Raw genomic sequence first — 13,686 nt, 5'->3', positions numbered from 1 at the left:
GCTACTGTGGAGAGTATAATACTGTGTGGGGGCTACTGTGGAGAGTATAATACTGTGTGGGCCACTGTGGAACATATAATATTGTGTGGGGGCCACTGTTGAGCATATGATACTGTGTGGGGAACACTCTGGAGCATATAATACTTTGTGGGTCTCCTTCAGTATTTATATCACTCGCCATCTGTTTTATTGCTGTAGGGAGGGGGTATTGGGCCCCGGACAAAAGTTTACACCCAGGTCCACAAGACTTTTGTTACGCCTTTGGCTCTTGTGCAGCAGTATTCACAGTACTTCTTCATCCACAGTACCTCTCTAATCCTCTGAAGTATATATAAAATACAAGGCCTTGGTGTAACATGCTCAGTACTACTTCTTGCACAGTACTACTGTTTCTGTAAATATGTGATGCAGTGGTAGTGTGTATAAAGCAATAATAGGCATATTCCACCAAAACCTTGCATTTTACATATACCTCCTACAAAGAATAAGATAGGTACTGTATGTGAAGTAATTCTGTACATACTTCTAAAGAACTGATAGTCACAGCAACCCCTTCTTCAGAAGAGCAGTCAGCAGATGTTACACTGTGCCTGCCCTGATCTGCTGTTTGCCTACTACCAGAGTGCTGACTTACTCACTGTATGGGGCTCATGTTTCTGTTCTGCTGCTATGATGAAAAAGCACATAAGGGCATGTCCACTACTCTAGTAGCTGATTGGCAGGGCGGTGCTTCACACAGAATAGGGTGCTCCAGGGCCTTGTGCGTGCTGCAGTGTTGCATAGACCGAGCTAGCAAGGGACACTGCCATTGGGCCTGATGTAGATGCACTGTTCGCCCTATGGTTAAAGCAGCCCTGCTCTGCACCCCTGCAGATCAGATGTTTGCAGAAGCAACAGTGCACCAGAAATGACTGAAAAGACTAAATTGTCTGATCTTGAACACTGTACACACAAAAGGAGATTGTCTGTCTCATTACAAGTAAACTCAATCGCTTTCACTCAGTCTCCTATTTTTCTCTATCAAACAACTAGTTAAACCTAAGTTTTCTTCTCCACTTCTAAGTACACCAATCCCCAAAACGCCACACAGTTATCTGTGTATTACCCTATTTATCTTAGTTTGACTGTCTGAGACACTGTCTTTCTAATCTCTACCCACAGAAAGGACATCTTCTCCATCAGCCTGGTCTTTTTGTACTGCCTATCATCAGTAGCCTTAGCTGTATAGTATCCTTTGTCCTATAGGCTGTTTGCAAAGCATTGAATCCACCTGATCTCTGATGTCATTTGATCCCTTTAAGCTTTCCCAGCAGACATAGCCATCTGGTTACCCCTCTTCACACTCCAGTTGCTTTAAAGGGGTATTCCCATGTCGCATACTCACCAGTCTTCACTGCTGAAAAATCTTCTTTCTTCCTGGTTTCTTGCATCATTTGATGGGCGGGGTTTCACATGCAACCTGCCGTTTAGCTCCACCCCCAAATTAGTGTGTAGCTCTGCCCACCGCATAGCGTGATCCTATGGGGCGGCTGAAAGGCCTGTGATGTCATCAAAGGTCCTTAAACAATACTATATGCACAATATTGGACTATGAAGTACAGGCAGGAGCAACTCCATTTTGTGTTACATACAGAAACTGCCTGTCTCTGCCATAATGAACACAATTGAATTAGCTAGCCTGTTAACTGGGAGAACAGAAGACGAGTTCAGAAATGAAAGCAGCTCCTCCCCTATCTGAGAGCAGGACCTAGGTCACGTGGTGTAGACACAGGAATATCTAGAAACACAGGCTGGCTCCCTGCACTTAGCCCCCCCCTCCCCCCTGAGAGCAGCAGATACATCACTTGACTTTTGAGCAGATAAGTCAAGGGCTGTGTCAACAATGAATTGAATAAAGTAAGATAGTGGACAAACAAAGCAGTTTTGCTGAAGCAGTGTATTTAGGAAAAGTCTTACATCCACATTAACAAGCAGTATAGATAGGATCCTTGTGATGGGACAACCCCTTTAAGTGTGCCCATCTGCTGTCTATCATTGCCTGTCTGTGTATATAAGTCTGTTTCACTTTATATGCTTTGAGCAACACAGCAGTTTTTGCTATACAATTCTGTGTCATGATTTCATGTTTGGACACTTTCCTTCTATCTGTACAGTATGTCTTTGCAGTGCCGTAGCTTTTTTTCCCCATGTATTCAAATTTGGACATATGTCATTCTGTCTGTATGTGACAGTAATATTTCTTTGTATTATGTAAAGTTGTTGGTATCATGAACACACTTTGTGTTTTTCTTTGGTCTGTAAGGCTAAGCCTGTATATGAAACACCATGATTCCTTGAGTTTGACCTGAATTTCATCCCCTGAATTTCACGAGACAGGCATCACGTTTTCTGAATATGAACCGTTTATATTGTCTGAGTTTGGCCTGTATCTTAAACCACTTTATTCCTCTTACTCTTGTCTTGACTTTCATACTTATTTTACTTGTACAGGTCTCCTGGTCTCCCCCATGTGTACATCTCCTCTATACGTTTTTGGCTCAGCGTTGTCTGCAATGTATATTTAGCCTCCAGTTTTCCACTATGTATGCATCTGTTATCTCTCATAGCCTCCAGGTGTTCTGACATGTATGTTTGGTCTTCAGGACTTCCTTCATGTAGGCACCTGTTATTTGTCCTGGCCTCCTGATTATGTTTGTACCTCTGCTACCTGTCCTGTCCTGTTATATGCATACCTCTGTTCTGTTCTTCTTGGACTCTCGTTGGGAGATTATTCATACAGCCCAGTGCATATAGTAGCCTTAACAGCCCTCCCCATCACACACACATGTGCATAAACACACACGCGTGCACACACACACACACACACACACACATACACACACACACACACACACACACACACACACACACACACACATACATACTCAGAAGCAAAAAAAAAAAAAAGTGGCTAACTGATTTCCCTTATATTCTAGAATATTCTTCATTGTCTAGATCTGCTACAATGTACTGTACAGTCTTATAAATTCTTTGATCCCTACTGAGATTAAAAATAGTTATCCTATGGTTTTCTTCAAATTGTAGCTTTGCATATATTCAGTATGCCATATACTTTTTATCAATTTTTTGTGTATTTTTCCCTTCTTATATGTAATGCATAATTATTAGAGATGAGCGAACACTGTTCGATCGAATAGATATTCGATCAAATATCAGGCCGTTCGAGGTATTCGATTCCAATCAAATACCACGAGGCAAACACACTAAAAATTCGTATCCCCTCCCACCTTCCCTGGCGCTTTTTTTGCACCAATAACTGCGCAGGAGAGATGGGACAGGAACTACGACAACGGAGGCATAGAAAAAAAATCGGAAAAAGTAATTGGCTGCCGAAATCAGGCGACCTCCAATTTATACGAATGGTGGATTTAACATTTGGTTAATTTGAGACTGTGAACTAGACAGGGATAGATGTACAGGAAGGGTTAGATAGGAATTGCCTTTATTTAGGTGGGAATGTTACTCACACAGCTCTTTGGGGCTCTATCTGGTCGGGATCCATGTCAGCTTGCAATATGCTCGAGCTGACTTTTTCCCATAGGAATGCATTGACCAGCGTTGATTGGCTGAATGCCATACAGAGTATAGCATTCGGCCAATCAATGCTGGTTCTGCCGGTGGCTCATTTGTGAGGAGGCGGAGTCTAAGATTGGCTGTGGACCGATCTTAGACTCCGCCTCCTCCGGCAGAACCAGCGTTGATTGGCTGAATGCTGTACTCTGTATGGCATTCGGCCAATCAACGATGGCCAATGCATTCCTATGCCGAGATGTAGCAGTACTGGCCATGTGCTCAGCTCGTCTACACCAGAGATGTGAACCCTGCTGCATACTCAGCTCTGTTGCATCAGAGATGTAGCAGGGCTGAGTGTGCGCTGAACCCTGCTGCACACTCAGCTCTGCTGCATCAGAGATGTAGAAGGCCTGAGTGTGCGCTGATCCCTGCTGCACACTCAGCTCTGCTGCATCAGAGATGCGCTGAATGCTGCTGCAGAGCTGAGTGTGCAGCAGGGTTCAGCGCACACTCAGTTCCTGCTACATCTCTGGTGCAGCAGTGCTGAGTGTGCAGCAGGGTTCAGCACATCTCTGATGCAGCAGAGCTCAGTGTGCAGCAGGGTTTACATCTCTGGTGTAGCAGTGCTGGCCGTGCGCTCAGCTCGGCTGCATTTCTGGTGTAGACAAGCTGAGCGCACGGCCAGCACTGCTACATCTCGGCATATGAATGCATTGACCAGTGTTGGTTGGTGAATGCCATACAGAGTACAGCATTTGGCTGATCAACGCTGGTTCTGCCGGAGGAGGCGGAGTCTAAGATCGGTCCACAGCAGTCTCCATTCTGGTCTGATATTAGACTCCGCCTCCTCACAGACGAGCCTCCGGCAGAACCAGCGTTGATTGGCCGAATGCTATACTCTGTATGGCATTCAGCCAATCAACACTGGTCAATGCATTCCTATGGGAAAAAGTTAGCTCCCACATATTGCAAGCTGACAGGGATCCCGACGTAATACAGTGACTTGGGCTTGTTAGATACCCACAGACATTCTTCCCCTGCTGTCCAAGTTGCATTCCAGGGTGTTGGCATCATTTCCTGGGGTGTCATAGTGGACTTGGTGATCCTCCTGAATCGAAGAGTGGGATCCCCTGAAACGAGCATTTTATCCCCATAGACTATAATGGGGTTCAATAATATTCGTTCGAATAGTCGAATATTGAGGGGCTATTCGAAACTAATATCGAGTATTGAATATTGTACTGTTCACTCATCTCTAATAATTATCTTAATTATCTTAAAATCTGGATATATAAGTACATTCTTACTTTATTAGTCATATATAAAAACATATAATACTAAGTCAATTATACTTTACCCTATGTATAATCTATAAACCTTTATTGTTTAGGAAATCATATCAACTAATTCTAATCAAATCTAATAAAGCAGAAAAACTAATGATTTTTTTCTTTTTTTTTTTTTTGCTCAGTTGCATTTCTTGCATTTTATGTAAATTAAATGTCCACAAAACATCATTATTTTGTTCAGAACTTTATTTTCTTGTAAATAATTTTTTAGAAGATTTATTCTATAGGAAACATGTTTTGCTTAATATAAATGATGAACACGCCTAAAGGAACCAATTCTGGGATTAGAGGCTCCCCAGTCAGAGTATCTCATGTACTGTCCAGGTCTCAGGTAATACTGACGTCCTCTGTAGTTGGGCTCCTCATAGAACATTCAGTATCCATCTTGCACATGACAAGAGTTGATGTCGTTGTAGCGGAATTGCTCAAAGACATGAGGACAATCTTCATTAAACTCCATCATATGACCCCTGAAATCTTCTTTCTCGTAGATCCTGATCCTAAATGATCCATGGTGCTATAAATAGGAATTGTGATAAGAAAATCTGAAGGTTAAAAACATTCTTCAAAGTTTCTCATAAAAAAATGGTTTTAAAGTATTACAAATTAAAAAAAAAAAACTATGTCGGGCTATAAGAATACATAGCATGCAGGGAACTACGGTATATAACTGAACGTAATTACTCTTTGGAAAAGTGTTAAAAGTGGGACACCCCCTTTAAGTGCCCACCATGCCCATTGTGATAATGCCATACCCATTATTCTGGTAGTATTTGTATTTAAACTGGTGTAGATTTGCATTTTCATAACCCTATGGCTGCTATTACACATCTGCATTTTTACTCTTGTAAATATGTTTTTTTTAAAATTACACACATATTTATAATTTTTGATTAGTTTTAATAGTTTTCAATAGTGTAGAAAAAAAAATCACATATATTAATGCTAATAACACAGCATGTGTAATAGCACCTTGAAGGTTTATAATCTTTGTGTGTTCCATTTATTAAAATGAATAAGTAAATACATCTGTTACTGTTGACTTTTGCACAGTAAATTGCCATAATTTGGATATTCTAATAAATAAGATTATATAATAATCTAAAGGAGTATAACTCTTCATAGTAGTGTAAATGTGTTACCTGAGGACTCAATCGGCAAGATCTAATGGAGTCATTATAACCCATCCATTTCTGGAAGTCAGAATATTCTCCTCTATGAAGAATGGAAGATTATGTAGATAATCTGTTTTCCCTTAGCCCAAACAGCAGCACAAGATGGGGTATTCCTGCCCCTGTGTACTGTTAGGACAGGTGGAACTTTTAATAAACTAACTAGTTACCCTCCCATAAAAGGTCCAGGAGACCTCCCCCTCCCTGTGTTAGTCTCCAAGTACCATACCGACTATAATAATTTATCCTTTAACAAGAAAGGGAGGGAGCTTTGTGCTGCTGTTTGGGCTAAGGGAAAACAGATTATCTACATAATCTTCCATTCCCCCTACGCCCAAACAGCAGCACAAGATGGGGATTTAACAAGTAATACCCCTTCTAGGGAGGGCGATCCTGACAAGCAGAGGTCAGGATAGAATAACCAAAAGATTTTGCCTTGGAAACATGCCAGTCTAACCTATAGTGTCTGGCGAACGTCAAGTGGGAAGACCAAGATGCAGCCGCACAGATTTGGTCTACTGAGAGGGACTGCCTCTCTGCCCATGATGCAGCCACCGACCTGGTAGCGTGGGCTCGCAAAAATTCCGGAACCTGCAGCCCTTGTGTCTGCAAGGCCACTGAGATGGCTTCTCTGATCCACCTTGACAGAGTAGGTTTGGACGCCTTAACCCCTCTGTTGTGACCAAAAAAATTGATGAGCAGGTTTTCTGACTTACGGAATGGGCCTGTTCAGTCCAGGTATATTTGCAATGTTTGCACAAGATCCAGACTGTGCATCTTCTCCTCCCACTCCGAGGAAGGAGAGGGGAAAAAGGTGGGCAAGGTTATAGTCTGGTTTATATTTTCCACTGACGGAACCTTGGGCAGAAAACCTTGAACAAACCTAAGCTGGACTCTGTCTGGAAAAAAGACTGTGTATGGCTCTGATGCCGCCAAGGCCTGGAGCTCACCCACTCGCTTGGCAGATGTGATTGCCAGCAAAAAGGTCACCTTCCAAGAGAGGTACTTGAAGTCCACTTCAGCTAAAGGTTCAAATGGAGGGCCACATAGCCCTTGCAGGACCGCAGCTAAGTCCCATTGGGGAGCCGGGGGCCGAACCGGGGGTCGGAGCCTGGAGGCCCCTTTCTGGAATTGCCTTATAAGAGGATTCTGAGACAGTCTAGTCCCCAATAGAGCGGATAACGCCGAGACATGTACTCTCAAGGTGGCTGGGGACAATCCCTTGTCCAACCCTTCTTGTAAAAACTCCAGGACTGATTCGATGGATGTTGTATCGCACTGCCTCCTGGCTCCCCAATCGTTAAATACTTGGGCGATCCTCTGGTAACTACGATTGGTTGAGTCCGCTCTAGAGTGGGCCAGTGTTCTTAAAACGGCCTGGGACAATCCTCTGTCTCCACGTACGGTGCGGTCAACCTCCAGGCAGTGAGGTTGAACCTGTCCAGATCCTGGCAGAGCTGACTGTTTAGAGTTACCAGGTTTTGGACACACGGAAGCCTCCAGTAGGTCCCTCGACTCATTAACATGAGGTGGGTAAACCATGCCCTTTTTGGCCAGAACGGCATGATGACAATGGCCGATGTCTGGTCCTGCCTGAGTTTTGCCAACACCCTGGGAATCATTGGAATGGGAGGAAAAACGTATACTAGTTTGAAGCTCCAGGGTATTGACAGGGCATCGATCGCCAAGGGATTGCCGTCCCGGTACAGGGAGCAAAACCGTCCCACCTTGGCGTTGTGTTGGGTGGCCATCAGATCCACCTCGGGGAGACCCCATATCCTGGTAAGCTGTTGGAAAATTTCCGGGGACAGGGACCATTCGGCTGTTGTCACTAGTCCCCTGCTTAGTTGATCTGCCAGGACGTTGAGGTGGCCTTTGATATGTACCGCTGACAGCCGGGACAAATTCTTCTCCGCCCATGAAAATATCAGGTCGGTCACCCGCATCAAGGAGGGGGACCTGGTGCCCCCTTGTTTGTTGATATATTGGACGGCTGTAGAATTGTCTGTTCTTACTCTGACAGCCTTCCTTTGGAGATGGGGAGTCAGAGTCCGTAGTGCCAGAAAAACTGCCGTAAGTTCTCGCCAATTGGAGGAGCGAGTTCTCTCCTGCGGGTTCCATGTTCCCCGTATTAGGGTCTCCCCCAGATGCGCTCCCCAGCCTGTTAGGGAGGCATCTGTGGTCAACAGGATCCAGGAGGTCTGGACCGTGGACCTCCCGTCTTTGAGTTGGGACCACCATTGTAGTGATCGACGGGCACTGATGGAAAGCTGGATAGGCTTCTGAAGTCCCATGGGACTGTGGTTCCATACTCTCAGGATCTCGAGTTGTAACGGGCGCATATGCCATAGAGCCCAGGGAACTGCCTCGATGGTCGCGGACATGAGACCTAGGACCTTCATCGCTGTCCTGATTGTAACCTTCCTGGTTCGGGATAGGTAGTGAACCGCTCGACCAATCTTCTCCTTTCGAGGAGAGGGCAGGGAGATCATCATACTGAGAGAATCCAGGTTGAACCCTAGGAATTGAATCCGGGTAGATGGAACCACTACTGACTTTTGCCAGTTTACTAGCCAGCCCAGTTCGCTTATAAATGCCACTGTGATGCTCAACTGCGTGGCGAGGAGCTCCCTTGACTGAGCTTTTATTAGCCAATCGTCTAGATATGGGACAATAAATATCCCCTGGAGGCGCAGGGCGGCTATGACCGGGGCCACTACCTTTGTAAAGGTGTGGGGGGCTGAAGTTATACCGAACGGGAGAGCTGTAAACTGGAAGTGATGTAATCTTCCATTTAGATATGTGGCAATCCGTAAATATTTTCTGTGTGGAGGATAGATAGGAATATGGAGGTATGCGTCCCTCAAATCCAAGGTGACGAATAGATCTCCTGGCTGCAGGAAAGGGAGAACCGACCTTATGGTCTCCATCCGGAACCGGACCTTGCGGATAAATTGATTTACATACCTTAGGTCGATAATCATGCGCCACCCTCCGGTCGATTTTGGCACTAGAAACACAGGTGAGTAAACGCCTTGCCCTTGTTCGTTTAGAGGGACGGGTTCCAATGCAGCCTTGTCGATATACTCCAACACAGATCTTTGCAGATGAAGTTGTCTGGTGCCCTGAAGAGGGCGGGTCCTCCTGCATCTGTCTGGAGGAAGGGAAAGGAAGCTTATCTTGTAGCCTTCCCGTATAAGTTGGAGAACCCAAGAATCCTGGATATGATGGTGCCAGGCGGTTAAATGTAAGGAGAGACGACCCCCCACCTTGGCCCTGCAGGCAAGGGGATCGTGACAGTCAGAAGGTGGATCTCTTCTCACCACCACGGGAGGAACCTCGACCGCCTCTTGGGCCCGAGGGGCGCCTACGGAACTGGCCTCTAGACATGCCTCTGGAGGGGGCGTAGCCCCGAAAGGATCGTTGCCTGGATCCTGTGGACTGGGGCAGGTTCTTACCCTTTGAATCGGCCAGACCCTCCATTATCCGGTCGAGTTCACTGCCAAATAGCCTGCCGGGCTCGAATGGTAAGGCGCATAGATTAAACTTGGAGGCATTATCTGCCCTCCAGGGCTTAAGCCAAAGGGGGCGCCTTGCGGCGGTGGACAATGCCATGGATCTTGCGGCCAGCTTGACCTGGTAGAAGGCCGCCTCCGAGAGATAGTCAGACATGAGGGAAATATTTGTCATGGCCGACAGCAAGTCGTCCCGATGGACCCCGGAGTCAATATCTCTCTCCAGCTTAGAGATGTCTGACCGCAGTTTAGCGACTACCTCGCTAGCCGCAATGCCCACTGAGGCCTGTGCCGAGGAAGAGGCGTATATACGCCTCAGGGACCCCTCCGCCCTGCGATCCATCACATCTTGGAGGTTAGAGCCATCCTCCGCTGGTACTACCGTGCGCTTTGACAGTTTGGAGACGGCTATGTCAACCTTGGGCGGAGGGCCCCAGGAGCTGGATTGTGCCTCGGATAGGGGAAAAAGAGACCTAAAGCGTCTAGACGCAATGAATGGGCGTTCAGGGAACCGCCATTCAGCCTCCAGCCTTCTTACCAAGTCTGGGTCCGCCCTGAAGGCTCTGAGAGAGGTAGATGGAGCCTCCTCAGCCGCCTCCTCCAACTCCTTAGCCCGAACCACTCTTAGCAGTTTGGGCATCCTATCCACCGAGAATACCGGCTTAGATGGGTCCAGGTTGTCCTCTTCCGAGGATACCTCGTCCAAGATCTGGAGACCCTCCATCGGTGGGAGAGAAGGAGGCGAATCCAGGCGTGGTCTCTTGGACAATTGAGAGATTGAGAGTTTCATCTCTTTCATCGACTCCTCGACGAATTCCCTTACCCAACCGACCACGTCACGGACCGAAGTGTCTTCTGAGGGGGGACCCCGACACCCGCGACAACATTGATAAGCGTAGCCATCAGGTAAGGGGACTTCGCATTTGGCGCAGGCAAGGTGGCGACGCTTACTGGAAGCCTTCCTTTTAGGGTTATCCGCCACTGAAGAGGAGGATGACATCTAAGGAAAAACATATTACTCATTATTTTCCTTACTTTTGCAGCCTCTACCCTCAGGGCCCACCAGGGGGCATACATCACCTTTGAAGGAATTCAGAGCACCTGTAGCGTCAGGAAAATTTCTTCTACCTTCTGGTTGCCCAGGGAGAGTAGGAACCTGCAAGCTAAGCAGACAGGCAACCTACTCTGGGCAGACCAGGATTAAATAGGGAAAAAACGGGGGCGGGGCGGACCTTAGCTCCGCCCCTTCCATCCCCTCGGCCAGAGCCAGGATAGGGGGCACCATTCTACTCCTAGCCTAAGCTGGCTAGGAGGAAGGAGAGAAGGGGGAACACTATCCCCTTAAATTTAGCCCAAAAGCGGGGTGGGAACGCTGCTCAAGCGCTCCCAAAGTCCGGCCGAGCGGGGAGGACGGTCCGCGCATGCGCGAACCGGATTCCCGCGCATGCGCGGGAAGAGCGGAAGTCCGCGGAGCACCGCTAGTAGTGCCCGCGGCGAAACAAGGAACTGCACATACAGTTCCTCCCCCGGCCGCCGGAAAAAACCTCCTCAGGCAGCGGGGAGCCGGGAGCGTGTGGCGCCGCAGCGCCGAGAACAGAGATGCTGCCTCTCACCACCTCCCCCCCCCCCCGGGGGCCGCGCCAGACCAGGGAAGGGAGGAGGCGCCGTCTGGAAAACAAAGAAAGCCCCAAACCCCAGGTAAGACCCGACAGCAGCAGCACAAGATGGGGGGAGGGGGGGGGGCTAGAAAAGGGAGATTTCCTCCACAAAAAAGAAAGGAATGTGTGGGAGAGGAGGAGACCTCTCCCTCCACCTGTCCTGGTAACAGGACAGAAAAAAACACAGGGAGGGGGAGGTCTCCTGGACCTTTTATGGGAGGGTAACTAGTTAGTTTATTAAAAGTTCCACCTGTCCTAACAGTACACAGGGGCAGGAATACCCCATCTTGTGCTGCTGTTTGGGCGTAGGGGGAAAGTACTGGTGTCCTCTGTAGTTGGCGTGCTCATATAGAATCCAGTTTCCACTTTCTACACGGATAGAGTTGCAACGTCTGAAGTAGGATGAGAGGTCGGAACATTCAGCTTGACACTCATAAGAGCGACCTTGGAAGTTCTTGTCTTCATAAAAAATGATCTGTGTAATAAAGTGAGAAATCACAAGCATTATAGGAAGAAAAATAATTTTAATAGAGACTTTTGGGAGGGGGTCCATCAGGTGATTTGTAAAATATTTAAAGTCCTTGCACGACGGCTTTTTTTCTGCTCCACCTCTCGGACCACTCCCTCCATGCCTATCGCAAATCCTCCTTGTGACACATAATTTATGCCACCAGAGCCTGTATCCCCGCGCTCTAGAAGTCATCTACATCCCCCTCCCTTCTTTTCCTCTTCTCCACCCCACTTTTTTTCTCTATCCTTTTCTTCTCTTTTCTATTATTTTCCTTTGTTTGTTAAATATGGCCTTTCCTCCAAAGTGGTTATTATTGATACGCTGTACTATGCTTCATTGCATTAGGCTTGAAACCTATGTATATCATGTATAGTTGAGGATAAGAAATAGTAACTACAGACACTATGCTGAATTGTTGAGAATTTATGGTGCAGATTTAGTACCATATATAAATAGCAATATGCAGTCCAAAAGTGTAAATGAGGTTTTCAAAGCTCATTCTATGCAAATTGGGAAAAAGCCATATCCTGTACCGAGAGGTCTATACTCACATATCCACATATCACATTGAATACAAAGCCATGAAGATATTACTAAAAACAACATTCAATTTTATTTTGTATCTATATTGAAAATGCTTACAAGAATCCACGATTAAAAATGGTGAATCGCACAATAAATGGAATAGTCTCAGTTTCAACCCAATAATTTATATAACTGTACTAGTGTAAATATAAGAATATATGTAGTCCAATACACCCCAGCCTGCCCTTTATGGAAATAATAAAGCTGAACTAATGCTATTGGACATGCTTAAAGAATACAAAGGACACCTAGTTTATGAGTCCAATGTATTCATAAGGAAAGTGTTCCCCCACCTCTCTCTATTCGAAGGATGGTGACTCATAGGCTGCTGCACATATATGCATACACAACAGTCTGTCAATTGCCACTATGAGAGAAAGGACGACACCATATTTATAAATATGAGCTCACTAAGACCTTAGTAAACATCTGTTTAGACTTTTGGCTACAAGAAGTGCAGACATGTAGGTCTAATATGGTGCTACTTAAGTTTCTTGTGATTGTAAATTTCTATTAACCCCTTCCCGCCGATGGCATTTTTTGATTTTCGTTTTTCGTTTTTGACTCCCCTCCTTCTAAACCCCATAACTTTTTTATTTCTCCGCTCCCAGAGCCATATGAGGTCTTAATTTTTGCGGGACAAATTTTTCTTGATGATTCTACCATTAATTATTCTATATAATGTACTGGGAAGCAGGAAAAAAATTCAGAATGGGGTGGATTTGAAGAAAAAATGCATTTCTGCGACTTTCTTACGGGCTTTGGTTTTACGGCGTTCACTATGCAGCCAAAATGACATGTCCCCTATATTCTGTATTTCGGTACGGTTCCAGGGATACCAAATTTATATGGTTTTATTTACATTTTGACCCCTATAAAAAATTCCAAAACGGTGTTAAAAAATTTTTTTTCTAAAAGTTGCCATATTCCGACGGCCGTAACTTTTTTATACATAGGTGTACGGGGATGCATAGGGCGTCTTTTTTTGCGGGGCCGGGTGTACTTTTTAGTTCTACCATTTTCGGGAAATGTTATTGCTTTGATCACTTTTTATTCAAATTTTTATCAGAATCAAAACAGTGAAAAAACGGCGGTTTGGCACTTTTGACTATTTTTCCCGCTACGGCGTTTACCGAACAGGAAAAATATTTTTATAGATTTGTAGAGCAGGCAATTTCGGACGCGGGGATACCTAACATGTATATGTTTCACAGTTTTTAATTACTTTTATATTTGTTCTAGGGAAAGGGGGGTGATTTGAACTTTTAATACTTTTTATATTTTTTTATATTTTTTTTTACTTTTTTTTATTTTATTTTTTGC

At 45.5% G+C, this 13,686-nt stretch overlaps 3 protein-coding genes across 3 annotated transcripts in view; 1 reads left to right on the top strand and 2 right to left on the bottom strand.

Annotated features, from left to right (window-relative positions):
- The window catches only part of LOC142216492 (gamma-crystallin-1-like), a 347,542-nt gene extending 341,882 nt beyond the window's left edge, over positions 1-5,660 (bottom strand). Inside the window, exon 1 of the mRNA XM_075284363.1 lies at positions 5,653-5,660. Within this exon, the coding sequence (XP_075140464.1) occupies positions 5,653-5,655 (3 nt within the window). The 5' untranslated portion in view covers positions 5,656-5,660. The remainder of the gene's footprint in view (positions 1-5,652) is intronic.
- The window catches only part of LOC142216490 (gamma-crystallin-3-like), a 401,417-nt gene that overhangs the window by 66,781 nt on the left and 320,950 nt on the right, over positions 1-13,686 (top strand). The gene's annotated exons all lie outside the window — the stretch shown is intronic.
- The window catches only part of LOC142216494 (gamma-crystallin-3-like), a 50,876-nt gene that overhangs the window by 21,605 nt on the left and 15,585 nt on the right, over positions 1-13,686 (bottom strand). The gene's annotated exons all lie outside the window — the stretch shown is intronic.

This window comes from Leptodactylus fuscus, chromosome 8 (genome assembly GCF_031893055.1).
Source record: "Leptodactylus fuscus isolate aLepFus1 chromosome 8, aLepFus1.hap2, whole genome shotgun sequence".
Classification (NCBI taxonomy): domain Eukaryota; kingdom Metazoa; phylum Chordata; class Amphibia; order Anura; family Leptodactylidae; genus Leptodactylus; species Leptodactylus fuscus.
Note: the sequence above shows the minus strand (reverse complement) of the source record. Positions and strands in the feature narration are given on the sequence as shown.